Source organism: Phaenicophaeus curvirostris, chromosome 25, assembly GCF_032191515.1.
Source record: "Phaenicophaeus curvirostris isolate KB17595 chromosome 25, BPBGC_Pcur_1.0, whole genome shotgun sequence".
Lineage (NCBI taxonomy): Eukaryota > Metazoa > Chordata > Aves > Cuculiformes > Cuculidae > Phaenicophaeus > Phaenicophaeus curvirostris.
Window position 1 is genome coordinate 1,228,492 of NC_091416.1, and position 27,529 is coordinate 1,256,020.

Here is a 27,529-nt window from a genome sequence, read left to right on the forward strand (position 1 = left end):
TGGTCCTTCCCTACCTGATTTAGTGGTCTCAACCGGTATCCCTAAAGCCTTGAGATTCTTTGAAGCGGGAAATACTTACTCAGCATTTGAAAGAAAAAGTATTTTTGACGGGTGAAAAAGACAAGGTGAGGTGACAAGAATTTTCACGAGAATTACCTTGAAGCCTGTCTGCCTCCGTACACAGGTACATCTCCTCTTCTCCCCTTTCTCCCAGTTTCCCCAGCTGCCGCAGCAAATAGTAACAAAGCATTTTTTTCCACCAATAGTAACACCGTCTGTGATTGTCTTGGCGTTGCAGCAGCTCACCTGGTGCGGTCCGAGACTCTGGCAGGCTGGCAGCCGGCTGATCGCTGATCCTGCCCTGCGAGGGCAGACGTTCCTGGCTCTTATTCTGAAGCGATGATGTCAGGCAGCGCTCTCCAACCGATCCATCGGTGCTGGCTGCACGCTACCATCCTGGCAACCGTACCTTTGGTGACCATCTCTGATCCGATGCCTTCTCCCGAGCGGAATATGATTTTCAGAATCCTTTTGTCCGCCGTCAGCCTCCTGCTTGCTGATTTGCCGCAGTTCCTCTGCTCTTTGATGCAATTCATTCCAGGTAAAATGCGTAAACAAACAAATGCTTTTATCCCATCCTCTTGCAAAGCTGGCTTCTGTTGCTGCCGACACAGGTCAGTTGAGTGATTTCATCTCTATTGATCAGATGTTAGGAACTAAGCTATTTGAAGTGTTTGCTAGAAGCTAGAAATGCTGCGTTATTTGTTGAAGACGATTGGGAGCGGCAAGTGCAGTGCATGGCTTCCCTCGGATTACTAGCAGATACTGATGGTTTAGAGCTAAAACACCAGCAGCCAGGAGATTCTCCACGAGAGAGCCTGCTGTGAGAGTGTAAGTGGGCTGTGAAAGGGAGAGGATTGTTCAGAACAGCAACATTACTGATGCTATGGTCCGAACATACGAGTCGGAAACTGCAACAAGGGATTTTTTACCACCACTGAACTCTGCAATTTGTGCCATTGTTGCACAACTTGAGCTGTCTTGTTTTCTTTTTTTTGTCTAAAAATGCAAGATCTGTTATCACAAAAGAGAAACTAATAAAGATCGTGGCTTAATTAATCAGAATCTCTGCTTTTTGATGGTGATGGTGTTGTTGTCCCCATTAGAATGAAAGGATTGCTTTTGAGGTATCCAAAGACATGAAAGGTTCTCAAACTGCTTTCTTGTGCCACCAGAGCACATCCATGGATACGCATTTAGGAACAACTCAAGAGGTTTCTTTTCACTGCATGTGTTACAAAATTGTTGTCAGGCATGTCCCGTCAACTACATCTGGGAGGTGGAATGCAGAAAACTCAGAGACTGGGTAATTAATGCAAACTAAATGACCAAACATTAAGTCTAGTGTTGGGAATGTTTAAAAAACCAACCTGTTGAATTTGTATTTCAGGGCATGGTGAAACACCTTTCTGCTGGGGGAAAAAAGCCTGTATGCATAAATTTTACGATGTTCTATCTGCTAGCAGATAGTACAGCCGTGGAATACTGACTGAGCAGGGGTCTCTGCTAATTTAAATTCTCTTGCACTCTATCTCTTTTGTTATGACTTGAACCTGAACTGTGTAGGAACGTTAAGAGCTGTGTTTCTTTTCTTGATTACCTGAATGACATGAAAAGGCTGCAAATTCCCTTGCTTTGTTGTTTGTATCTTTTTTGAAAATCATGGATTTTCCCTGACTTTTACTAAAGCCTTCTTGAAAAAGATTCCTGGTGTAGCATTGTCTGATTTTAGCTCAAAGGTGAGACAGTTGAACCATGAAAAATAAACTCCTCTATTATTTGTTCAGGCATTTGAGTGAAACGGTGATAATAAATGAGTGAATAAAATTTATTCCCTCTGATACATTTCCTATGACACCAGCAAGTTTTTCCTAGCTCCCCAGTTGTTACTTGCGCTTTTCTAGGCTAAGTGTTCCAAGGACTTGATTGTTTAAATCTGCTGAAGGGAGGAATTTTGCTTTCTTCATGTCAGCAAAAAAAGAACCAGTTTCAAAGTGTAGAATCTGTTTTTATGGGTGTTTCTGGGAAACTGGTAGATATTTCATATGCACAAGTATGCACGGTTGGGAGCTGCTTTTCTGCCTTACCTCTCTTTGCCAAGCTTTTCTCCCCTCTTTTTCTACATTTCCTTTCTCCTGTGTTTTCTGTCACTTTTATGATGTTCTTTGCTTCTTTACCTGTTAGCGAGGAAGTGGGTGGCTGAGCCCCCGGCAATGGGAAGTCAACAAGCTAGATGGAACAAGGAGTCAAGTACGGGGACTTCCCAGCAGACACAAGGCAAGTGCAACAACTCCAGCTCAGAAATCGGTGTGGGGCACCCAGGTGAGCTGAGGGGTCTATCCCTGCTGAAGGCAGAGGCTGAAAACTGGAATCCAGATGGCAGAAAGCGATAGTTACAGCAGCTTCAGCTCGGGCGGGAGCGGGGAGCGAGGAAAGCTGGTTGTTCCAATCCCTGATTTACAGGGACCATAAAATGGCTCAAAGCTTGTGCCAGGGGAGCTCCAAATCAGCTGTATGGTTATTCTGAATTTGCAGGAATCCTCAGGGAAAACAGAATTCTTGATTCACATTCCCTGCTTGAAGAATACCAGCTGTGGGCATTCTGTTTGATAAGCTCTGCCCTTAAGTCTGGTCCTGGATGCCCTGAGAAGCAATCAGCTATGCAGTTGCAAGTAGAGACAAATGTCGGTGGTCCCTGTGTCTTGAGATTGAATACATACGTTAAAATCGAAGTGGATCTCCTATATCCAATGTGATTTTAATCTCGTGGTTAGCAAATGGCTTCCGTGTTTCCCCAATCCTCTGTCACAATTATCTGTTACACCCATGGCTCGTTAAGTGTAATTTACCGTCTGATTCATTGTTGCTTCAGAACAGAAAGTTCTTCAAGGTGCTTGTCCTTTTTTCCACTGTTTCTGGATATAATGAATCCATGCTAGGATGTCAGTTTGGGACAGGCAGAGAAATCATGGCACACCTCTCTTTCAGTGGAAATGGTGCATGAGAAAACAATGCCAGGCAATGGTAATTCTGTAGTAACTGCTTACCAGCTTTAGAAAATATTTGAGGAGACGTTTCAATGCTACTTTTGGCACTGCTTCTACTCTCGTGTGCTGAAAGAAGTTCAGTTCTTATGGCTGCTTTTCAGAGTTTGAAGTAAAATGGATATTGTAGTCCAGAAATGAGATTTTTGAGATGTCAGGGTGTAATCTGGTGCAAATTTTCAGGTAACACGTTCAAGCAATTACAGTAATGCCCACTGGGATATGTTGCCTTTGATTTGCCAAGTCCTACTGTCTTGGACTGTAGCCAGAAGAGTAGAGCAGAGCTAATATTTAGTTTTATTTACATATTGCGGAACATTACAAAACCAGTCTGTCTTCTGTCTTTGCAAGAGATCGGTGTCTTCTTGTGTAGCTGGATGAGGTAATAGGTTAAGCTTTAGGACAGAGCTCATATCCAAAGGAGACATACCTTTATCACAATTGCTCATGGTCAGCTCATTCCAGTGGGAAGTGTTTGTGTTCTGTCTGCGCAGTGTATTTCAGAGTAGGTACAGATAAATTTAGCAGGTTTTAGTATTAAACTATGATTAAATTTGGAGGGTAGACTTTATTCAGATTTATTATTTTTTTAATAGGGAAGAAGCATAGAATGTGCAGCTGTGATGGGCTTTTTTAAAACACAGTGATGGTGACTCGCAGACCAGCAACAAACTATTTCCTCTGGTGCATTTATTCAGTACTTTTCTGTCCTGCATATCTCTTGCAGCAGCCTGATTCTTTTGGAATAAACACCAGCCGTTCCAGTGCTGGCAGGAAGGAATGAGTTGCATGAAGCCTTCTGGTCTGAGCTCCATGGGCTCATTCACCTGTGGTGTTTAATTCTGCAGGGCTGATCATAGAATCATAGAATAATCAGGTTGGAAGAGACCCACCGGATCATCGAGTCCAACCATTCCTATCAAACACTAAACCATGCCCCTTAGCACCTCGTCCACCCGTGCCTTAAACACCTCCAGGGAAGGTGAATCAACCACCTCCCTGGGCAGCCTGTTCCAGTGCCCAAATCAAGGTTCCATCGCTGCACGGATAATGATTCCTTAAAAAAAGATAACAAAGGGTAAAGTTGCATAACATCCTTGCAAAGAACCTGTTTGTCCGCATCTGGGCAACCACCCTTGTGCTGCATAGATGCTGTGTTGCTTTGTAGATGACGGCCACTAAAGAACCCCCTGACAACACCTTGTTTCCAGACCTGCAATGCTGAGGCAGTTCACAGAATGCAAAGAAAAGACAATTTTTTTGTGTTGTGCCAGGTTCAGAGGAGATCATTACTTGTTTATGGTTTATTTCTTGTCCTGAATCTCTTCAGAACAAACTCACAGGAGCAAAATTGCCTTTTTTCCTCCCTTGCACCCTTTCTTGCACCCTGGCTTTTCAGGATTGTCCTAGAATGAATGACTTGTCATGTTTCCAAAACCTTCTCTTTGGATTCACCATGATTTGATTACATTTTGCGTGCATTACTGGCAGGATCTTTAGCTTATGTGAGTTGTTCCCAGGAGGAAAGATGGTACGTTGTTACCGTGCTCTGATTGTTTCCTTCTCTCTGCTCTGACAGGATGAGGTGTTACCTTACACATTGCCGTCATATCTAGCTTGAAATGAATTCTAACTAGATAGATTCCGACTAGATCGGATTTCAGGAAGGATTACCAAGATGATCGCGTGAATGGCAAGGTTATCACAGGAGAAGGAAAATGAAAAGAACTTGGCTTGCTTAGCTTAGGAAGTGATATGATTGCTCACTCTAAATACGATGTGTGATAAACACGAGAGAGGGAGAACTACCAAAGTCACAGGAGAACCAGGGGGGCTAACTGCCCCATGAATAAAGTCCCTCTGCAAATTCAAAGGACTTTTCTAAACACCTGAGCAATGAGCAGACTTCTGAAGAGGGGTAAGTGCCAGGAAACACTGTAACCTTTAAGACAGAGTTTGTAAATATGACTTCTGGGACAGCACTCAGAAGGCAATGACCCAGGAGATCTATTCCTGTCCTGTCCAGGCTCTTTTGTGAAATTTATGTTTCCAGATTCCCAGATACAATTATGCTGCTCTCCAGGAAATTTCTGTGTAGTCCTGTCCTTGGTTACAGCATCTTTACAGCAAAAATGTCTCCTTAGGAACACGTTGCTCTTATTTTTTCTTTATATTTTACATCTCTACAGCCTTCAGCTTCTCCTACTAAAGCTGCATTTCTGCAAATATTGGTGCCAGACGCTAAAACTGCCAAGTGCTTGTTGATATGAAAAGCCCCTTCTTTTTTACATCTAAGAAAGTACTCTGAAGCGCTCATGTTGTGATCAGATTGAGTGCTTCATATAGGATTTGATCAGAACTTAATTGAATTTTAAGAGGGAGCGGATGTTGGTGGTTTGTGGTTAATTGCTTTAGCCTCACATCCTGAATTCTTTATCAGGCTGACTTACTAAAGAAGGATTTGAGGATTGGCAAGCCAGAGAGCCATTGAAGGGATCTTGCTGTTTACCATCCTCCATGCCTACCACTCGTTCTGTCTGTGGCTACAGAAGCAAGCCTAGAAAAACACTATCTGCCAGCTCAGTTCCTCTGCAGATATTCTCTTGTCTGAAATAGCATGATTCCTCTGTAGATGCAAACACATGGTTTCTGAGGCTTGCAGGTAAATTGGGCAGCAGCTTCACTTAATCACCTGGATTAAAGAACACAGGCTAGAAGGAGCAGTGGTGAAAGTGCCTACAAATTACTACATAAAAAAAATCAGAGTGAAGTTCAGTATCAACCTGAACTCTGATTAATGTGTGGTCTTGTTTGTGCCAGACTTGGTCCTGGAATGGACTTCTGTGTGCTATGCTGTCCTTTTTTATCAGTGTTCAGCTTACACCTAAATCTTCACGAGTTCTAGTTTAGTTTGGGGCTTAATGGTTTAATGGTGGGGGCGAAGCAGTGCAGAAAAGCAGCTCCGCTGAGCTGGGACGTGAGGCCTGCGATAGCTGAGGAGGTGGCAGTGCTTGGAGTGAAGGCAGCAGCCTGTGTACTTTCCAGGTAAATCCACCTCTGCAGCTAAATGGATTGCTAAAACAATCCTTGTGTTGATGAGGCTTTGCAAGCCAGGCTACTGGAGCCAATAACTGTGCTGTTAGCACTGGCATTCCCATCAGTTCATGCCTTCGTGATCCTTTTGTCCTATAACAATGCCTAATAGGGGAGATATCGCATTCAACAAGAAGCTCTGTCAGAAATGATCCTTTTCTGCTATTGCTTATCAAGTAAATCTGTTTAATCTTTTTTGTCCTGTCTTGTAAACGGATTTCAGCTCCGTTTCATTTGTGTTCTTCCTGACTTCCATTTTTGGGGGGGATTGCGGTTGTTTTTTGGTTTTGTTTTGGGGTTTTTTTTGTGCAAGGGGAAAAGCCAGCTGTTGCCTTTTTGAGCTTCTGAAATCAGATATTACTGGCAAGTTTGAGAATTGCCCCTTACCCACTTCAGTAGCCCAGAGCCTATGAGCTTCTGCCTTACTGTATTTCAAATAACGCCAGCTTAGCCAAGCCCTCCATGTGCTCTTATAACAAATATCTGTGTGTCACTTGCTCTCAGTTACTTATCGAAATAAATTCCAACTATAAGCTTCCTTAATGAAAAGTTCCTTCTTTCCTATCATCATGCACTTCATTACCTCCTTTGTACTGCAGAACAGGTGTTTCTAATAGATTAACTACAGTACAGTTAAATCCACTGGATTTTCAGCTCCCTGTGGATGCCTGGGGTGTTATGGGAACACAGCTTCAGTTTGAACATCCACTGCAGCTGGGCTGGTTGCAGAATGCTGTTCTTCCAGACACCCAAACTCAGGCTGTAGCAATTGGCTGTTTATTCAACTGAAAATCTCAGTCATCTGCTTTCTGTTCTTGCCTCTTTCTTTGCAGGTTTAAAGAATTTCCTGCCCAGCTCATCAAAAGAGGAAATCACCTTCAGTAGTTCCAGGGGTTTGCAATGCATCTTGCCCTTAACGCAGACAGCAAAGGAGACCCCTCAGCCCATCCCAGCAAAGATCAAAGGACATATTCCCAAGTGGATTAATGGCAATCTTCTGAGAAATGGTCCTGGGAAATTTGAGTTTGGTGAGGAGAAGTAAGTCCAGGTTTGGCGAGTTTGTCAAATGATTCTGGTCTGAGTTCAGCCTAAAGCTAAAGGGACCCCCCCAAATGTCTCACCACTCTTGGGAGCAACTTTTAGTTTCCTTTTGAGTAAGGTAAGGAAGAAAATCTTTCAAGAACAATTACTCTCTCGTCTGGAAACTCCCAGTGGGCTCTCTGAAAATAGGAGCATGGTGAACTTATTACGATTGGAGGAGCTGAGTCACAGAGAGGCTATGACCTACTCAGAATGTTATAATGAGGGAACAGAGCCGGGGATTAAAACATCCACACTCCTAGTCCTTTGTCATTAACAAAAGTCCATCCCACGAGCAGTCTGAAATCCAGGGCAGGATTTGTAAAGTTGATTGCACTGAATTTTGTGAGTTTCTTTAGAAGAAAATCCATCTAATTTTAAAAATAGTATATTGAACTATTTCAAGAAGGTAGCCACTGCCTCTGGCTTGGAATCTGCTGTTGTAGCCAACTGACAAACCTAGCTCTTCCTTCAACAAAGCTGCTATCAGCAAGTGGTTGAAGGTGATCATCTTATTGTATTTCCAGAGACAGACCGTAAAGTTTTCTCAAAGTTTCAGAGATTTCTCATTTCAGAGAGAACGGTATCCTGCAAAGAGCTGAGAGGTAAAAGCTACTTCTTGTGTGTTGGGATTTCAGAAATTGTTTCTATTCTTATTGTACAGTAAAGTACAATTGTTGTTCCATACACAGAAGTCTGTGAAGTTATTGGTTTACCAGTAGAGATTGTTTCCCCTAAAAGCTTATACACAGCATTTCCAGAAGTTCCTGAGTTCCACTTCCAAAAGTAATGTAGGGAGCCTAAATCTCACTGAAAGCTGACATCTAATTTTAGGTCCTACAGGTGCAAATATGCTTGATTTGTTTCACCCAACTCAAATGTTTTCCCAGACTCATCACAGAGCTGTGCATGCTTAAGTGCATGAGATCTGGGCATTAGCTCTTTACAAACAGTAATTAACCTGATGGTGAAAGGGACCAATGCAGAAGAACATGACCTAGTGCCTAATTCTTGTTCTCTTATCTATCTCTTGAAGATTTAACCATTGGTTTGATGGCATGGCCCTGTTGCATCAGTTTCAGTTGAAGAATGGCATGGTGACGTACCGGAGCAAGTTCCTGCAGAGCAATTCCTACCTGACCAACAGCCAGCACAACCGCATCGTGGCCTCAGAGTTTGGGACGCTGGCCATGCCAGACCCATGCAAGAGTGTCTTTGGGCGCTTCATGTCACGATTTGAGATGCCACGTAAGAAAGTTTCTAAGAAATAAGATATGTTCTGAGATTTTCATATGGAAATTGTGGTTAGCTTTAAATGGAGATATGAGAAAGTCTGCTAGACCCTTTCTGAAGCTGTGTTTTCCCTAGAAGATGACCCCTCAGAGCAGTAACAACACAAATGCAAGATGGTGTCAGACTTAGCTGGGAGAGGCACATTCTGTTTAATGTTTCAGTGCCACTTCAGCTCACTTGATTCCAGAGCCTGTGGCAAATTTCCAACAGAAATCTTTCCCCAAAGGACACCCTGTGCAGTCCTCCTAATGAGCATTACAAGCTGCCATTGTACCAGGGACACAGCTTTGCCCTGAGAACACCTTGCCTTGCTAAGCTTGCAGGGTAAGTGGGCTAATCCTCCCCTTCCTGTACTAAGGTGCAGGAGATGATACGAGTAGGGTGAGAGATGGGATTGCACAGGAATGGAAGTACCTTTACCTATAGGATCCTGCGTACGTCAGGAAAGAAAGAGGCTTAAATACAAGCAAAGTACTTTCCACCAAAAACCAGAACAGACCTAAAGTTTGCAACTTGTTGCTTGTGTGTGTGACCATCTCCTGCTTCTTATCTTCTCTGAGGAGATGGATCCTGTCCTGCTAGATCATATCTTCTCTTCTCATACTTCCACTCACTATTCTATCTAGCTCCCTAATTCCCCACCCTAGCTCTCCCAATAACTTTCAGAACTATTCACGTGCCCCATCTTCTTTCCCAAGCTCCAGCAGGTTGTTCCAGTACACCCTTACCTATTTGACTCTTTACACACATGTAGGCTACTCCTTACTACAAGAAATCCTGTCCTCTGGGCTTTTTGTGTCCCAGCTTCAGGCTCTGTGCTCACCACACAGCGTGTTCAGTTGGGGGAGTTGTTTTTTCCTCAGATCTTCTCAGCCACCTACCTAGTGAGCCCAAGATCCCTTAGGAGTAGTAAGAACAGCTCTGTTGCGCACGCGTGTGTGTGTGTGTAACTCTCATAAGGCATCTCCCTTATTCAGATTTAAAGAGACTAGGGGAGTAGAGGCATTCCCTGTACAAGCCCTGTTACACAAACTGTGTCTCTGCTATTCCCTCAGCCCAAGTTGTAGCTTTCGAGTCTTGCTTCTCTTATTTTCAGTGCTGTGAATCAAAAATGACCCTCTTCATACGGAAGTCAGAGGAGATGGCTTTGCCTAGGGAAGAAATGGAGAGGGATATGAAGAAATAAGGGGTCAGAAACAAAGGACATAAGAAATAGAGAGATTATCTTGGCTTCACTGCAGTGATTTCCAGAAGAACAGGTGCTTGTCCTTTTATCCTGGACTCACCTGTTCAGATTCCTAAGTGCTTCTGTAGATTAGAGAGATATTTCTAATCAGTCACACAGGGATTAGTGTCATTACAAATGGGTTTATTTGTTTAAACATGTCTAACTTGCTATAATGTGATGCAAGCTTAACCAGAGCTGTGTACAACTCCGGGATTTTGTTTCAGAACCAAGTGACAATGCCAATGTGAACTACGTTGTGTATAAAGGAGACTATTATGTCAGCAATGAGAACATCTTCATGTACAAAGTGGACCCAGAAACGCTTGAAACGAAGGAAAAGGTGCGGGCAGGTGGGATAAGCGGTTTAGCTTACGGTACAGGAGAATCACTCCTTGCTGTTCCGAAGAGCTGAAAGGGAGAACCCAAGTTCTAAAAGAAATGATCAGTGCACCTCTGGGCCATAGACTTAAGTATCTCTTGATGGTGTCCCTGAAAAGTCTCCTTAGCAATAAGGCAGCTCTCATGGGTGGAGATTCAGTCACAGCCCACGGTAACGGGTGAGGGGAGAGACAAACAGAGACTCATTTTCTTTTTGGTACAGCTGGCGTCCTTCCAGCACGCTCACTGCATGTCTGAACTTGTCTGTACCTACCAGTGTGTGAAGAATAAAAATGCATACAGGAAGAGGTTAACATCACTCATCTCAGACCCGAATTCTTGCCCTGTTTCTTCATTCTTCCTCTCTCCTCCCTTTATCTCCTTACACCCCCAGCTTGAAACCCTCCAAACTGGCCCTTCAAAGTCTTGGCTCAAACCACTCTTGCAAATGAGTGGTGATGTCAATGGGAAGTCCAGCCAAAATTCAGCTTCTGCTTTGTTTTCTCCCTTGCTAACAAATAAACACAAAGTCAGAGTAAGAAGTCTTCCCATGTGTTCTGTGCATCATCTCACAGGAATGTGGCTGTAGTTAAGGGAAGAACACGCTTTGTGACATGACAGCTCTGTTCCCCTGCCTGTTCCCTTGGAGGGATTTTGGTGTTTACTGGGCTAGTCAACTATGAGAAGGACTTGAGAAGGATTCTGCCATTCCTAAGGCAATATTGACTCCTATGTTGCCATGGACTATTCAATACCACAAAATACCAGGGTCAGCACACCCTCAGATCTCAAGGGAGGTATGCCAGGAGTCACTCCTTCCCTTCAGGATCAGTTGTGAGTCATGAAGAAAATCTGTTTATGAAGTATGATGTGCTATTTGTGTATCAAAATAGAGAGTTTGATGATTTGTGATTTGATCTGCATTGTAAGCTATAATGCAGAGCTGAAAAGATGCGTGGGTATTTTTAGTGTGAACTTTCAGCTCTGTTGAGCCATCTTGTCATTAAGAAAAAAATCCCCTTAAGCTGTTTTTTAGAGGCAGACTGGAATTTTTTGGCTAAGTGAAGAGATGGAAGGGATGATTTCACATTTAAACTCTCCAATTTGAGATGCCTTAAAAGGACAAGGGGTTCTAAGCCTTAGTGGTGCAGCACTATGTTATCCCGGGGCCTCCCAGAGGTTCTTAAGTTGGACACTTAGAATCACAGAATGGTTCCTTCTGTCTGTATACGATGAAGCTCAAGTGTTTTCTGTGTGAGGAGAGTAAGCTGCCAATGGGGGCTCAAAAAACTTGGTGACTTTTAGTGGCAGTGACTGTCTCTTCACACATATCTGCATGTGGTTATTTCCAGGCTAAAATGTTCATGTGGGCAATATTCCCACTGTGTCAGCACTCAGTGATGTTCCACATCTCCCTGAGAAATGTCCAGTGCTGTTCGTCCCGTTCTACTGGTAGGATTAGCAGAAACATCATTAATTTTCAAGCATTTTAAGAAGATTGCAGGCAAAATGAAGTCTTAAGCCCAGATCCCATGCTAGGGCTATAATCACCAGGCTGTTCTTCCTCGAACTTTCACAAAACCAACACTTAGAAAGGCTGTGGTTAAGCCACAGAGCAACAGGAAACCTATGTTCTAACTGCAAGCCTTTGCAATTTCAGGTAGACTGGAGCAAATACGTTGCAGTGAACGGGGCCACTGCTCATCCTCATTATGAGTCTGATGGGACAACGTACAACATGGGAAATTCCTATGGGAAACATGGTAAGAGTGAGCATGCCCAAGCTTGGTTTGTGGGCAGGGCATGCAACCTCTTCTTGCGGCTTCTTCAAGGAGCAGGTGAAGAAACTTCAGTGTCTAAAGAGACCTGGAAATCGCTGTTTCTTGTTGTATCAAAATCATATTAGTTCTTGCTTTAGAGCATCAGTCTGTCCCATGCAAATGGCTTCTCTCAGCAGCTGGTTTCAGATGCTTCTGACTATGGCCTGTGAGTATCCAACAGGTTCCCCTCTCCCAAAGTTTAATGGAAAGCAGGAGAATGATTTTACTGGAGTCCAATCCAGTGTTGAAGCCTCATCCAAAGAATTTTAACTATTAGACGCATTTTCCACTTCTAATAATTGGTTTTATATAAGGACCATAAGGGTTTATACAGGAGAGATGTGGAATTTATTACAGTGACCTGGCTATCTTACAGAAAATCTGAATTCTCTGGGATATTTTCCTTCTTCCTGAAATGATAAGCATAACATCTAGTTGGGATCTATTACATTGGCATGGCTGCTCAGAGCTAGCATTCACCATTAGTTGTATGCTAGCCTTTTTCCATGTGCCTGAGGCCTGAGAAAACAGCCACTAACAGCCACTGCCCTTTATTGTGATGTCTCAGGCTGGTTCCAGTTCACTGAATAGTTTCCCAGTTTTGATAATTCTTCATTCTTGCTCTTTTCATTTCCTTTTGGCTTTAGCAATCTCTAGCTTTGCAGCACATGCTCTTTTCATCTGGATGCCAAAACAGGATTTGCTATTCAAATGTGCCATGCTTTCCTGCCCGCATGCTCAGATTTATTAAAGGACCATCAGTCATCACCAAAGCTCAAAGTTTTCATTTTGTTTTGTGCACAAGCTATGGCCTTAATTTTCTTCCTGATCCTGTTATTACAGGATGCTCTGGGCTAACAGAAGGAATGCATGTATGATTAGATGGCAGCCTTTCAAGCTTTTTTTTTTTTTTGCTAGATAATCCTCTGTCAACTGTTTCACTGACTAGATAACTGGCTTTTTGTTTTGTGCACAACTTAGCTGTGACTGTGGTTCCCAATATTCTAGGGAAACAGAAAGGAACAGAGTCTGACTTTGGTTTCATGAATGTGGACATATAAGTAGTTTTGAACGTCCTTTCTTCTTTCCAGGGTCTAGATATAATATCATTCGGGTCCCTCCACAAAAGTCACACTGGAGTGACAAGTTAGAGGGAGTGAAAGTGCTGTGCTCCATTGCTCCAACAGATAGGATGAAACCCTCCTACTATCACAGCTTTGGTAAGAACACTTTCTATCTTAAACTCTGTGGACTGAACCTACTGTGAGTCAGAACCAGCTGCTCACTGCCCTCTGTCCCCTGAGTTTTTTACTTTGATGGTATCACCTTGCTTCCTTTTTCAGGAATGAGTGAAAACTACATCATATTCATCGAGCAACCCATCAAGCTGAATCTGTTGCAGATTATCACTTCCAAACTCCGTGGGAAAGCCATTTTAGATGGGATAAGCTGGGAGCCTCAGTACAATACTTATTTCCATGTGGTGAATAAGCACACTGGGGAGGTAGGTGGATCTTTGGCCTTTCCAGCAGCTGTAGCTGGAACCTTAGATCCCAAGAGAAGAACGCTGGGTAGCAGTCACAGGTGAATCATTCTGGAAGTTACTGCAGTGTAGACTTTATAAGCATGGGTCGGGGTTTATTAGAAATGGAATGATTTAATGTGCTTTCCTCCCTATTGATTAATTTATTTGCCATCCCCAAAAGAACAGGCAGAAAGACCCAGTTTTGGGTTGCTGGGACTGCACCACAGGGACTGAAATGTAGTTCCCAAGTATACTTTTTTATGAGTATAAAATAGTAAGTCCTAGCCTAGGAATGATGCAATAGGGATGGAGTTATGACAGCAAATAAGCCTGTTCTGGGCTGCTTTGCATTTTGCTTTTGAATCACCTGGTTTTGCCTACTTATTGGGTCAAAGCAGCCATTTTGTGGTCTCACAACAGCATGAGACAAATACCAAGGAATGAGTGGGGAATGAAATGGGGAAGACAAGAGAAAACTCTTTAATGTGTGGCTAAGATCTTTAGAGAGAAAACTTAGCCCCTCTCCTGGTCACTGCAGGTGCTGCCAGGGCAGTGGTACAGTAAGCCTTTCGCTACTTTCCATCAAATCAACGCCTTCGAAGATGAGGGCTGTGTGGTCCTTGACCTGTGTTGCCAGGACGATGGAACAACTTTGGCTGCATACAAACTCCAGAATCTGCGGAAGAGTGGGGAAGGTCTCGATCAGGTAAGATATCTGTGTTTGTGTTGCATAGGATCCAAAATCTCTCTTTAAATCTCCATGGAACATTTCCTTGGAACTTTAAAAAATGGTTTGCGACACAGATCTCCATCAACCTGAAAGAATGCCTTAAAATCTTGTTTTTAATGATACTTATTTTCCATATGCCCCTGTAAAAAAATTTCCGCCCCTAGAAAGTACACCAAATACGTTTTTGCATTATTCTTAATGGGCAAAAGAAAAAGAAACTTTAAATAAGGTACTATTTAAATGCATCACTTGAGAAAACCAGTCTTTATTATGTAAATCACAGAAACACAAACATTGCTGAAACCCCTACTCTGTTGCTCACATTCACCTCCCAAAAGCACGTACTGGTAAATCAGTTACTGTGCCCAGCTCTGTCAAAAGCACCATTTAAAGCCATCTGAGAGGCATTATTTTGCATAGGTCAGACACTGGAAAAGCAGAGGTGCTTTCAATTTCTGGTGCCACAGATGTGTTTATTGGAAACGTTAGTGTGGGTGAAGGGCAGGCATTTCTACAACATGTTCAGACAAATCTAAACTTCCTCTGTCTATCTTCTGAGCTGTCTGGAAGCAAGTCAGCTCTGATCTCAAAAGCACTATTTGCATCCCCGTCAGGTCATTTTGTTCTGCTGTCCTTGTTTTTTGGCAAAGATGCAATGAACATTAATTAAGGTGCAGCACAGTGTTAATTGGACCGTTTTCTTCTGGCTTCTGTTCAGCCTTCTCTGAGATCAACGGAGCTACAGTTTGGCCTGTCTGGACGTGTCCTGTGAACTTCAGGCGTGTGTTTCCAACACCCCCGTTCTTTAACTGACAAGTAGTAGAGTTATTACACTGTGTACACGCACAACATTTCACAACAGAATCTTAAATTTAGGCTGCACTAAGTCTTGCCTGAGCATGATTTGTGTTTTTTCCCCAAATCATGCTTAGTGCTTTTACTTGCTGACTAAACTATATTTGTCTGGTAGAGCCACTCAACTGCTGACTTTACTATGGCTACATAAACCATAAAAGTTTTGAAAATTGGGTTTCAAGATTAACACATAGGATTAAAGTCAAGTTTCACTTTGATTTGGTGAGTTATGGATTGAAGTAACTGAAAAACACCAAAACAGGGTCCTTGGTATCTGTTTTATTTAGAAGACTTCATATTTGGAAGTAATATGGGTTTTAAAATTGGCTTGAACTGAACTTTAGCACAAATGGTGGAATTATTCCTTTCACGAGAACCAGTGAGTGCCTGCCCCGCTGAGGGCTGCTACTTTGCTCTCCCCTTTGGTCCCCAAGCAAATCCACTACTGCCCTAGGCTTCTTAAACATGAAGTCAATCCGTACTGGAGAACGGAAGAGGATAATCATGCAGGCTAACTTCAGGCATTAAATGGAGGCACAGCAGTCTCCTCCTGTTTGCCTCATCATGCAGGGGAGAAGGAGGCTCCTTCAGAGCAGTTAGTCAGGTACTTCTAGTCATCTACTGGACAATCTCCTCCTTCCATGAATTTCACAGCCAACATTTATGCTCTAAGACTAACAGCAAGCAGTGTGGTCCATATCATGCTATAATCTCACAAAGACCTGAGACAGCCTACAGTTCAGCAGTTTTACTGAAATTTTGCAACTTCCTGCTCCCTATATGCATATAAAGTTCTTCTTCCACGCATGGTTCATAGTATTTAAAATAATATGGAAATTCCTCAGTGTTTCGTTCAGTGTCAGGTTTCCAAAGTGGGACTGCCACTGATCTGCCACTGATCACTGGTGGGGCCGTAGAGGGTGAGTTTCCAGCAGGGGCATCCCCTCTGCTTGCTCAGTGCTACCGAGATGCCATTTTCCATAATCCCTGTGTAAGCTCATGATTGTGGCTGGGAAAGAAGGGCTGAGGTCACACAGTCCATGGGGCACATGTGAGCAGGCTGTAAAACTGTGATTCGGTTCTAACTGAATAAAATACAGGGCAGTGTATGTTCCAATGCTGGACTTGAAGGATAACTGAGTGATTTGCATATTCAGCTCTGCATTAATTGCTGTGAAAGCAATGGTGACACATTTAATTGGTTGTCTTTTTGTTTTCTACTGTAAAGTACTGGAACAAGCAGAGCCCTTACCAGGACTTGGTAAAACTTGTCATAGAAAGAAGAAGATTTCAAGGGTGGGAGGAATATCTAAAACTTCACAATTGTTCACAAAAAGGGCAAGTATCCTGAGATGTCACTCTCCTCTCTCTATCACCATAACTTTCTGTCTCTGTAATAGGTTTATGACTCAATATCCCGAGCTTTCCCACGTCGCTTTGTTCTCCCACTGAATGTGAATTCAGACACACCTGTGGGGAAGAATCTGAACCCGCTCTCTTATACATTGGCAAGGGCTGTGAAGGATGCAGATGGCAAGGTATGTTTAAAGATTTACATACCTGCATTTATGGCTGTGGTGAGATTGCCTGCAACAGTTATCATCCTGTGCTATTGTCTTCTCAGATCTTGTCCACCAAGCAATCAGGGTTTGGTCATAACCAAGATGGGACCTAGTGTTTTAGCACAAAGACTGCCACAATCCCTTCAGTGAGAGGGGAAAGACAAAAGCAAAAAATGCCTGAGTGGATTATGAGACTTTACAATAATTCAGCAAACTTCAGCTTCTTCATAGACAAAATCCTTCGTGCTTTCCTCTAGGTGCAGAACTGCTCTTTGCTTCCAGCTCTGAACTGCCCTGCGGTGGCATTTAGTGATGTAGAACACGTATTGTCTGCTATGAGTGGAGTCATCTCTGTGTGTACTTTGTATAGTCCGTCAGATTGCTGAGTGCTGGATCTGGAACTGTCTGAGCTAGCAGTGCAGAAACACATAATTTGCTCCTGTTTTTTTACCCTAGACTGATTCTTGAAGTTTCCAAAATCTGTGAGAATGAGTCACATATAAGGGAGAAGGAATTGGAGGCTCGGTGCAATGCCAGGCTCAGCTTTAAACAGTTCTTCTCCACAATGGATCTGCAGTGGGTTGGTGGGACATATTAATTCTTCTTCTGAGTCAAACTGACTCTCCTGTAATGCTTACTTCTTTTAGGTCTGTTGTACACATGAAAATCTTCACCCTGAAGGTTTTGAAAAGGTTGGGGGCTTGGAGTTCCCTCAGATCAACTACTCTCGGCACAATGGTAGGAGGTACCGCTATTTCTATGGATGTGGTTTTGGGCATTTGGTTGGAGATTCCTTGATCAAGGTTGATGTGGAGACCAAGAATTTCAAGGTGAGGCGAAGTGACATATTTTTTAAGCAATGGGAGTCATGCCAGTGAACTGACCTTGACAATGTGTCATTTTGTAAGCACTTTGCTCCTTAGGGGTCTCATTTCAAATAGGTCTGAGGTGAGATTCCTCATTTCATCTCTCACTTAGCACCTTATGAATGTGGCACACTTACCAAACAGGAGAGGATATCACTGCAGGTTCCTAGACAGATGATGGAACAGGAAGGGTTGGATAAAGTATGCATGTGTCTTTCAGTGCAAAGAGTCGCCTCTTGCCCCAGAAACAGCACAGAACATGCTCAAGTGGCGCACACAGGCAGTTGAAGATAAACAACCAAAGAATTTATGACTGGGCAATAAACAAGGTCTAGGATATTTCTAACAGGAAACACAAGCTGGTTTTCTTTTCCTGTGTCTTCCTTAAGCGGGGAATAATGACCTCCAAAGCGTTAAATGCTTGTTAATTGGAGACTTTCCTGGAGGGTAGAGTAAGGAATCCTCAGAAAGAGGTGCCTATTTTAATCCTTCTGCTCTGGATACTCATTTTGCAGCAAAAGTGCCCTCCTTCAGCCCAGCTTTGGGTGCTGTGGCTCTGCAACAGAAGCACCTCCCTGCTGGCATGGCACCTCTCTCTCTCCATGCTGCCTGGGCACAACACAGTTTGCACCACAGGGTTGGGTAGGTGGCTTTTCCAGCTGGGATGGTGGTGTTGTCTGAGCATGTAGCTTATCCCTGTGACAGGGCAAAATGGTTGGATGAAATGACTCATACAAACCCTTTTCACTGCCTGTTTACATGATGCCACGCTGTCACAACCATGGTACCATCTTATACTGGAATCAAAAGAACTAATTAAAAGGTTGAACTACAGGTTTCCTGGAGCACAGAGTATGCCTGTGTATCTTTGTGGGGAGCACTCCACCTCACAACTCTGCTATAACTGTAGTAGAAGTGTTAATGAAATGAAACACATCCATATGTTACTCTGCTTGCTAGATTTGGCAGGAGGATGGATGCTACCCATCAGAGCCTGTGTTTGTGCCAATGCCCAATGCCACAGCAGAAGACAGCGGAGTCATCTTGTCTGTTGTGGTCTCCCTCGCTGAGGTAACTTATTGCTACTCGTTTGTCAAGGTGACATAGTATCAGGTGTACTTTCTGAACCACGAAACTGAGGTGCTCTGGCAGGTAGCTCTGGCACCTCTGCAACTGCCCAGCACAGCCAGGCACAATTCAAGTAGGAGTGTAGTGTGGAATGCCAATGTTTCTTGAGTGGCATCTCTGACTGTTGGTGCTCCTGACCAGCCATCTGTCTGACAGGTTTAGTCTGTATGGTCTGCTGGTACTCAACAGTGTGACCTGGATGTACATTGAGGCTCCCTTGCATGCGACAGATATAGTGGGTTGGGCAGTGGGATGAAGTTCAGCATGGGCATTCATTCTGGCTTTCTTTGCATCCTGCAGAACCAAAGTGCTTTCCTGCTTGTCTTGGATGCAGAGACCTTCACAGAACTGGGGCGAGCAGAAGTCGCAGTGCAAATGCCTTATGGATTCCACGGCGTCTTTACTTCCCACTGACTGAAGACCTTGTTACCTCCTGTAACTCAGGGCCAGGTCAGGCGCAGAAAGAAACCTGCGCTTTCTTTTACTTCCCTTCTTTGCATTATGCCCTGGGTGCAGGAACTGCTTTTTCTCTGTCATCACCTCTGAGTTACTGCTGGATTCCTAATAACATACAGTGATGGTGCTGAGGAAGGCAGAAGCCCCTTCACTCAAACAGCCCACTGCTTTATCTTAATTTTCTATCTTGATAGACCCGTTAGCAGCAGTCCATAAAGGCTGCCCCATGCAAGGCTTGCAAGGGAGAAAACAGAAACTTGGGTAACTGTTGCCTTCGCTTGGTAGCAACACACTCTGAAGGGAAGAGAGTAACAGGGCTTTGGGCAGTCACTTTGGCTGAAATGTGTAAAGCAGGAGGGAGGAGTAAAACCAGCTAGTAACAGGTAGACTCAGTGAAGGGATGTAATTGCACCCCCGCTGCATAAGGATTGCCTTCGGTGAACTCCAGAAAGTAGCTGGAAACACTCACAGAAGTTGTACTTGTAGTGCATCTCTCTGTACGCTAACAGTGCCCTCAAATAAAACCTCGTGAAGTGTCTTCCTTTCTTTCTCTGCCCTCACCAGAACCTTGGCCAACTTAGTGCCGTGCCGAAGAAGCAGCAGCTGCAACCCTGACACACACTGGGTTATGTTATCTGATCTTCTAGACACGCATGAGGCTTTTCCACTGAGCTCCTGCTTAAACAGCATAGCTGGGTCCAGCCCTGACAGCTGACATTTCCAGCCCTCCTCCTAATTCAACCAGTATAACTCCACTGTGGCGTTGAACGAGCAGATCAAACTCAAACACCTTCTCCTATGCTTTTTTTCCTCATCCAGGATCCTACAGTTCTTGACCTCTGAGGTGCAGGTGGGTAGGTGTGTGGAGGGAAGCCCTCTATAGCAGTGCACTTGCAGCTTCTGCCTTTAAGGGCACTGTGAGAAGTAAATTCTTCCAGGGGAATGGGTTCCCTCCTGGCTTAGGGAATTTTATATTGCTTCATTGTGAAAAGCCTGGAGAATGCTGATGCAGTTATCTCAATTTAAACTCTTTTGCAGCACTGGGGAATGCAGGCTCCACCCCCGCTCCCAAAGCTTTCTGAAAATCACCATACTTTACGGATTCCTCTGCTTGAACTCCATGAGTGTAATTACCACAGCGCGCTCCTTCAGGGCTGTCAAGTTCATAACCATCTCGGAGCCCAAACTAGTTTGCCAGGATAGAAAAGGGATCAACAGCACCATCCTGTGACTGGTGCGGGGAAGGACTGCTGAGTACGCTTTGTCCAACCCATCTGAAATCAGGCACATCCCCAGGGAGCGGGGCAGTCAGAGGTTTAACATCTCCTCGGATACCACGGTGCTGTGGAATGGACAGAGCTCGTTTATTTTAGGTGGGTAGGAATTGGATCCATAGAATCAAAGAATCACCAGGTTGGAAAAGACCTCTTAGATCATCGAGTCTAACCATTCCTACCTGCCACTAAACCATGTCCTTGAGCTCCTCGTCTACCCGTCTTTTAAACACCTCCAGGGATGAGGCCTCAGCCACCTCCCCAGGCAGCCTGATCCAGTGCCTGATGTTGTTTCCTTAGTCCCTGCAGGTGAGTATTGCTTTGCGAACACCTTACAAGTGCATTCAGAGCCTTCCCTTCAGCCGGCTCCCCCCGTGCACTGATTCATTTATAAACAAGCTTCTTGCAATTGTCATAACACAAGGGAACAAAAGGAAGCGCAGCCGCTGGCTTGGAGCCCGAATCGTTGCTGACATTAGCTCTGCAGGGTGAATCATAGAATCATGGAACGGTTTGGTTTGGAAAGGGACCTCAAAGCCCATCCAGGTCCGAGCACACCCAGAGCATCCCTGTCTCATTCAAGAGCGCAGAATGCGTGGAGGAGAAGTGAGTTGGGGACAAGGAGGAGCAGCTCAATGCAGGCGTTTTGGCTGCTTGCGGGTCAGGGCAAGGTGAGAGCAAGGGAGGGGTGGGGAGAGGGGACCCTGGAACAGTGTCCGAGGGGAGCATCTTGAGCTGAACCCTGCATCCTGGGGAATGGGGCAGGTGCCGGGGAGGGGGCTGTGACCCCTCTAGGGCTGTGGCACATGGGGAGGGGACAAGGAGGGGTCTGTGACACATGGGGAGGGGACAAGGAGGGGGCTGTGACACATGGGGAGGGGACAAGAAGGGGCTGTGGCACATGGGGAGGGGACAAGGAGGAGGCTGTGACACATGGGGAGGGGACAAGGAGGGGGCTGTGACACATGGGGAGGGGACAAGAAGGGGCTGTGGCACATGGGGAGGGGACAAGAAGGGGCTGTGGCACATGGGGAGGGGACAAGGAGGGGGCTGTGACACATGGGGAGGGGACAAGAAAGGGCTGTGGCACATGGGGAGGGGGTATCGTGGGGGCTGTGACCCCTCTAGGGCTGTGACACATGGGGAGGGACAAGGAGGTGTCTGTGATATACGGGGAGGGACAAGAAGGGGCTGTGACACATGGGGAAGGGGATATCGCGGGGTCTGTGACCCCTCTAGGGCTGAGGCACATGGAGATGGGACAAGAAGGGCCTGTGGGAGATGGGGAGGGGACAAGGAGGGAGCTGTGACCCCCTCAGGGCTGCGGGGAGGGCCCTATGGCGCAGGGGGCAGCGCCGCCCGCGCAGCCGCGGTTCCCGCCCCGCTGCCGCCCGCCATGGCGGCGCGCGCTGCCCGCCGGGCGCGGCTCTCGCGCTGCGTCACCTTCAGCGCCTGCCACCGCCTGCACAGGTGAGGGGCCCGCACAGGGGAGGCGCCCGCAGCCCCCGGCGCGGACACAGCTGCCTCCGTTGCCCTCCCACCAGCCCCTTCCCTCCCCAGCACAGCCACAAGTGCCCCCAGTTCCTTTCCCGCCCCCTTTCCCCCTCAGCACAGCCAGAGCTTGACCCCCATACCCCCTTCCAGTCCCTTTCCTCCCTCAGCACAGCCACAAGTGCCCCCAGTTCCCTTCCCGCCCCCTTTCCCCCTCAGCACAGCCAGAGCTTGCCCCCCATACCCCCTTCCAGTCCCTTTCCTCCCTCAGCACAGCCACAAGTGCCCCCAGACCCCCTCCCGCCCTCTTTCCCCCTCAGCACAGCCAGAGCTTGCTCCCCGTACCCCCTTCCAGTCCCTCTCTCCCCTCAGCACAGCCACAAGTGCCCCCAGGCCCCCTCCTGCCCCTTTCCCCCTCAGCACAGCCAGAGCTTGCTCCCCATACCCCCTTCCAGTCCCTTTCCTCCCTCAGCACAGCCACAAGTGTCCCCAGTTCCCCTCCCACCCTCTTTCCCCCTCAGCACAGCCAGGATTTTCCCCCCGTTCCTCCAAACCCAGCCGATTTTTCCACATTACACGTTAGTGTTTGTACACCAGTGGTGTCAGGCAGTTTTTACCAAGCCGTCAGATAAAAATACAACATCACAACCCCAAAAAAACCCCAAACCACCCGTTATCAACAACATATTTTGCGGGCCAGATGCTCCTCGGGTTCTGTTTGCGCCTCCTGAGTTGAAAAATCTGGTGGGTTGGTTAAGTTTGGGAGTGAATAGAAAATGTTGCGTTTGAAATGAAGCCATAGAAATCTGTAAAGGGTCTGAAGTGCTGCCTCTGTGTTTGTCACAGTAAAGCACTGAGCGATGAAGAAAACCTGAAGGTGTTTGGGAAGTGCAATAATCCACATGGCCACGGGCACAACTATAAAGGTAAGGAGGGAGTCAGAACTTGAGAGGCATCTCTTACCTCTGCCTGCAAGGGGTGCTCCTGGAGTAGTGGTGGGTCTCTGGCCATCAGACCTTGGAGAATGACTGCTGGGTGACCTGGAGTCTTTATTCTTTATGGAGTTTAGTAGAACCGTGCTGATTTTAAGTGCTGGGAAGCCCACACCAGCCCCTGTGGATTAGTGAGGGATGGGTTGTCTGTCGCAGTCCTCAGTGTACTTTGTTGTTAGGTTCATGGTGTCGTGTTGTCATCGTGACCTGATCTTTTCTTCTTTTCAGTTATAGTCACTGTGCAAGGAGAGGTAAGTGCAATCCACGTTTTATTTACATCCCTTAGGGTGACAGGGTAGATGAATCCCTGTTTTCCACAGCTCTAGCTCAACTGCTGGTTTCATGGGGTGTTTGTGGAAACTCTGTACGCGTCGCTATAGGAGGTTTCCCGTGATCACTGTCCTGTTCACCTTGCCTCTTACAAGGATTTGCAGGTGACCATGATTAAACCCAAGGTTTGTAATCATCCTCTGGGCACAAAACCTTGTCAGAGCCTCCCTGAGAACGTGCAGGCTCTGGTCAGATCCATGGGGTGCCACCGGGTGGCTGCTGAGCCACAGGGAGGCTTTGCCCCTTCAGTAACTGATGCCCTCTGCTGTTTCAAGTTATTTTGCTACAAATAGAAAAGGAAATTCTGCTTTTGCAGTTGTTTTTCACCCTCATTGCTCTATGTGTTCTACAGAGTTGTTTAGATAACACTTTGGTTTTGCTGTTTTCCAAAGAACTCTGTGGATTTCCAGTTCAAAGGAAAAGGCAGTTTCTGTTCAGATCTGAAACTAAAATTGTAAAGCCTCTTCCTTCTACATTCCCCAAATATCTTGTGAACTGTACAACCTGATCTTGTCCCTGGGGCTGTGCCTTCTTCAGATGGGAAGATGCCCTCAGCTCAGGCTGGTCTTTCTTTTCTCCCTGGCTGTTCAACCCAGCAGTTCAGTGTCTGTTTTCCTACTAATGGCCATGCCAGATTGTTGCTTGAAGACTGTTTTTTTCAGTGAGTTTTCCTTCCCTGGTGTCAGCTTTGAACTCCTAGAGTTGTTTGTATGGTCTGTCTACTCTTTGGGAACATCCTAGGAGTAGTGTGAGAGGGTGGAAAGATATTTTTCTTGTGGCCCAGATGTCCTGAGCACACAGACGTTCACAGCCTGATTTGTACAGGCCCACGGGAGCCCCGGTAATAAGGTTGTGTAGCTAGGCTACTAATCTCACTTTTGTTTTCCCTGCAGATTGACCCAGTCTCAGGAATGGTCATAAACCTGACAGACCTGAAAGAATATATGCAGGTAATGGCACTGTTTTCCTACATATCCCCTGGGAGAATTGATTAGGGCTTAGCAATTTGTCTGGTACCAAGGTGGAGACATGGTGGGTTGATGATGGTAGGAAATAACGAAGAAATTAAGCAATAATTTAAGACTGAAATGCTTTAGGACTGTGATGTGAGACAGTGCCATGTCTCCAGTTACAAAGTTAATGGGTGGGCCCATCCCTGGAGGTGTTCAAGGCCAGGTTGGATGAGGCTTTGAGCAACCTGAACCAGTGGGAGGTGTCCCTGCCCATGGCAGGGGATTGGAACTGCATGGGCTTTAAGGTCCTACCCAACCCAAACCATTCTCTGACCTATGTAGGACTCTTATCCTATCTTTACATACTGTTGCCTGGCTTCATCCCATTTTCATGGTAATTTGAACCCCAACTGCACTGAACAACTAGGACAAGTTTGTCACTGTTTTCTTTCCACAGGAAGCAATCATGGGACCACTTGACCACAAAAACCTGGATAAGGATGTGCCATACTTTGCTAACGTTGTGAGGTGGGTGGTGGGGACTCCTTGCAGTTGCAGGGTCAAGGAACAGCCTGCAAGGCTTAGTCCTGCACCTGAAAGATCATCCATGACCCCTGCGTGCATCACACGCAGGCCTGTGCGGGTCAGGGGCTGGAAGCCCTGCCTGCCTCTGGCCCTCTCGCCCACACGGCCCACATGCCCAGAGAGGCACCACTCGCTCACACCCTAGGAGCCCTCTGAGACTGACACTTGTCACAGCCTGCTCTGTGGACAGCTCTGGGAGACAGATATGACCTGTTAATTAGATGTCGTTCCATGCATGTTTACTCCAATGGTTCAAGCCCCACTTACATTCAGGGTGTCATCATCTGAAAGCTGCCCGCATGGTTCCCTGTGGCCTTCAGTGTCCCTGCCCTGGCCCATTCTGGGCACAGCTTCAAGCATCAATTGTGTCAGTTCTGAATCTGCTCATCTTTCACTCTTAGCACCACGGAGAATGTTGCGGTATTCATCTGGGAAAACCTCAAGAAGCTGCTGCCCACAGGAACTCTTTATAAAGTCAAAGTGTATGAAACGGACCAGAACATTGTTGTTTATAAAGGAGAAGAAACAATCTCTGAGAAGTGAAATGAGCTGCAGGTGAATTGGTTAGAAACTCTACTGCATAATCTGACCGTTGGATTAATTCAACCCTGCTCACTGTTTCCTACACCTGAGCTTTGGTTGTGTATTATATAAGGACAAACAGAGATGTTTCGCAAGGGTTCTTGCGGCAATTGAGCCATTTGTGTTCTCAGAATTCGTTGATTTGTCTGCTTTTTCTCAAGACATTCCTACTGCACAAACCCAACCCATCGAGCTGATGTGAAGTTGTGCTATGTTAAATAAAGCAGATTTCTAGAGGGGAGGTAGCCTGGCAAAACCTATGTCCTGGCCAGTCACAGGAGGCTTTGATTTTTCTCTAATTAAACATTGGATTAATTTGTGAATTTTAATACCTGGGCTTTGGTGGTGTTTTGTTTCTTGATCAAATAGAGAAATGTTCTAGAGAATGACAACGACGTGATTCTCTTGTTTCGTTTCTTCCCCCTATGCTACAGGCTCGTTCCTTCCTGTGGCTCGTGAACCTTACAATAAGGAATTGGTGTAGCGAGCAATATAGTTGTTTGCCAAGCAGTTCCCGATCCAAGCTACAGAGCTAGAGAGAACAGTATGTTATGGAGAATCAGCATGGTAAATTGAGGAAGCTGTAAAGCTGGAACATCGCAGTCCCAATGGTGTCAGAGTGGGTGAAAGTCCAAGTAGGTGAGAATAAACCCTGCAATACTGGTTATCTGGGTGGCATCCCCAAGACTTTGAAGTTCTGCTGAGAGAATGCTTTTCATTTTGGAAAATCCTGGCTGATTTTGTCTCTCTGTAGTGCAGGTACTCACTTCTTGGGTAGCCTGCAATTCTCTGTCAGCTCAGGGCAAGTACAGGCACAGCGACATAATCCTCACCATGCTGAGGAGTCCTCCCTGCTGTGGGAGACTCCATTCTGCCTCTGGTCATAGACAGCTGAAGTGGTAGGGGAGGAGTTGGCAGTACTTTTGAGTCCACACCCATGAGAGAACCCCCCTGAAAGCTTCATGGCACAAGCACCAGATCAAGTGGAACTGGATGATCTTTAAGGTCCTTTCTGACCCAAGCCTTTCTATGATTCTAAGTGTATTTTCCTTAGGGAAGTTTTAATGAGTTCCATAGGAACAGGACTCAACTTTCTCATCTTTCTGGAGAAAGCAGTTGGCTCCTGTTCCTGCTGCAATGATCAGTGGTTACTTGGTATTTTCATTATCAGAATCCCGTGTTGGGAATGCCTTGTAGACAGAACCACTTGGTATGCATCAGCGATCAGAGCTGCTGGTTCCTGCTGTTGCTTGTAGATTTGGAGATGGAGCACTGCTCAGCAATGGTTGTCACACAAGGATGAAGCCACAAGGTGAGTTTAAATGAACAGTAATCAAATTATTCTGAAGACTCCCAAAACTGTAAGCATAGTGTGAAAGTGCTGGAAGAGGAATGTGTGTAAAACCAGTTTGGGATCAGTTACCGTACAGCTCCTGTGGTTAAGAGCCCAGAGGCAGAAGTGACAGTGCTGCATGTGATCATCGTATGAGCAACATCCTGAAGAGTAGTTAGATATAGCCACGAAGAGTAACTTAATGCATATAATTAAAAAAAGTGATGTGTAGGGTAATAATTCCCTTGCCTTACAAAGAAATTATGTGTCTGAGTAATGGTAGCAAACAGCACTGTTTAGAAAGGCTTAATGAAGCTTGCCTAATAGTTCCCCTTGGCTGCACTGTGCTCCAGGCAGGGGGTAAAGTATCCTCCTGCAGCGACCATTTCTGTTGGAAAATAGTTTCTACAGTTATGAAAAAAGACTTTTCTTTCTTTTGAACTTTCTTTAAACTGTTTTATGTGAGGGCGTTTCTGTGCTGTCTTCTGCCTTGATCCATCTTTGCTCAGACTTTCTGGATGAGCTCCTAAAGGGCAATAGTCAAACAAGGCTGGAGATGAGGGATATTCCAACCTTCTGGCTTTGCAGAGCACAGCCTCTGCCACGGAAGACTCAGCATTGGAGTTTTTTTCCTCTTAAAGGTAGTCCTTTGGTGAATAAAGAGCTGAAGGTTCATTCAAGTGTTGCACAGGTAGAGAGTGCTCAGTGCATCAGACGAAGGGAACACACTGTTGAGATGCTGCGGCTCCTCCTTCCTCTTTTTTTCCCCTGGATCCAGTCAGCTGGTTTTCGATGTGGTCTCTGGCCTTGCTGCTTATCTGAATGCTCCTGCTGGTCTGTAGTTGCCTAGCGTGGTACTAGTGTGGTACGT

The 27,529-nt window shown here is 45.5% G+C and overlaps 2 protein-coding genes across 5 annotated transcripts; both read left to right on the forward strand.

Moving 5' to 3' along the window:
• The first annotated feature begins 317 nt into the window (after positions 1–317).
• BCO2 (beta-carotene oxygenase 2) lies at positions 318–19,469 on the forward strand. Of its 4 annotated transcripts, XM_069876443.1 has the most exons (13): positions 318–601; positions 2,245–2,337; positions 7,031–7,235; positions 8,314–8,525; positions 10,023–10,138; positions 11,837–11,939; positions 13,088–13,216; positions 13,340–13,500; positions 14,060–14,227; positions 16,507–16,644; positions 17,316–17,498; positions 18,495–18,605; positions 18,963–19,469. In XM_069876443.1, the coding sequence occupies exons 1-13, from the start codon at positions 400–402 to the stop codon at positions 19,074–19,076; spliced, it is 1,935 nt and encodes a 644-aa protein (XP_069732544.1). In that variant the 5' UTR covers positions 318–399; the 3' UTR covers positions 19,077–19,469. The 4 variants fall into 4 exon arrangements, with proteins under 4 accessions (XP_069732544.1, XP_069732541.1, XP_069732542.1 ...); XM_069876440.1 differs by lacking the exon at positions 2,245–2,337; XM_069876441.1 differs by lacking the exons at positions 318–601; positions 2,245–2,337 and adding an exon at positions 651–674.
• A 2,315-nt stretch (positions 19,470–21,784) lies between these two features.
• PTS (6-pyruvoyltetrahydropterin synthase) lies at positions 21,785–25,654 on the forward strand. The gene is made up of 6 exons (XM_069876576.1): positions 21,785–21,862; positions 22,730–22,809; positions 23,104–23,126; positions 24,099–24,155; positions 24,616–24,686; positions 25,145–25,654. Exons 1-6 carry the CDS (start codon positions 21,789–21,791, stop codon positions 25,284–25,286), a joined length of 447 nt encoding a protein of 148 aa, XP_069732677.1. The 5' UTR covers positions 21,785–21,788; the 3' UTR covers positions 25,287–25,654.
• Positions 25,655–27,529: the final 1,875 nt, after the last annotated feature.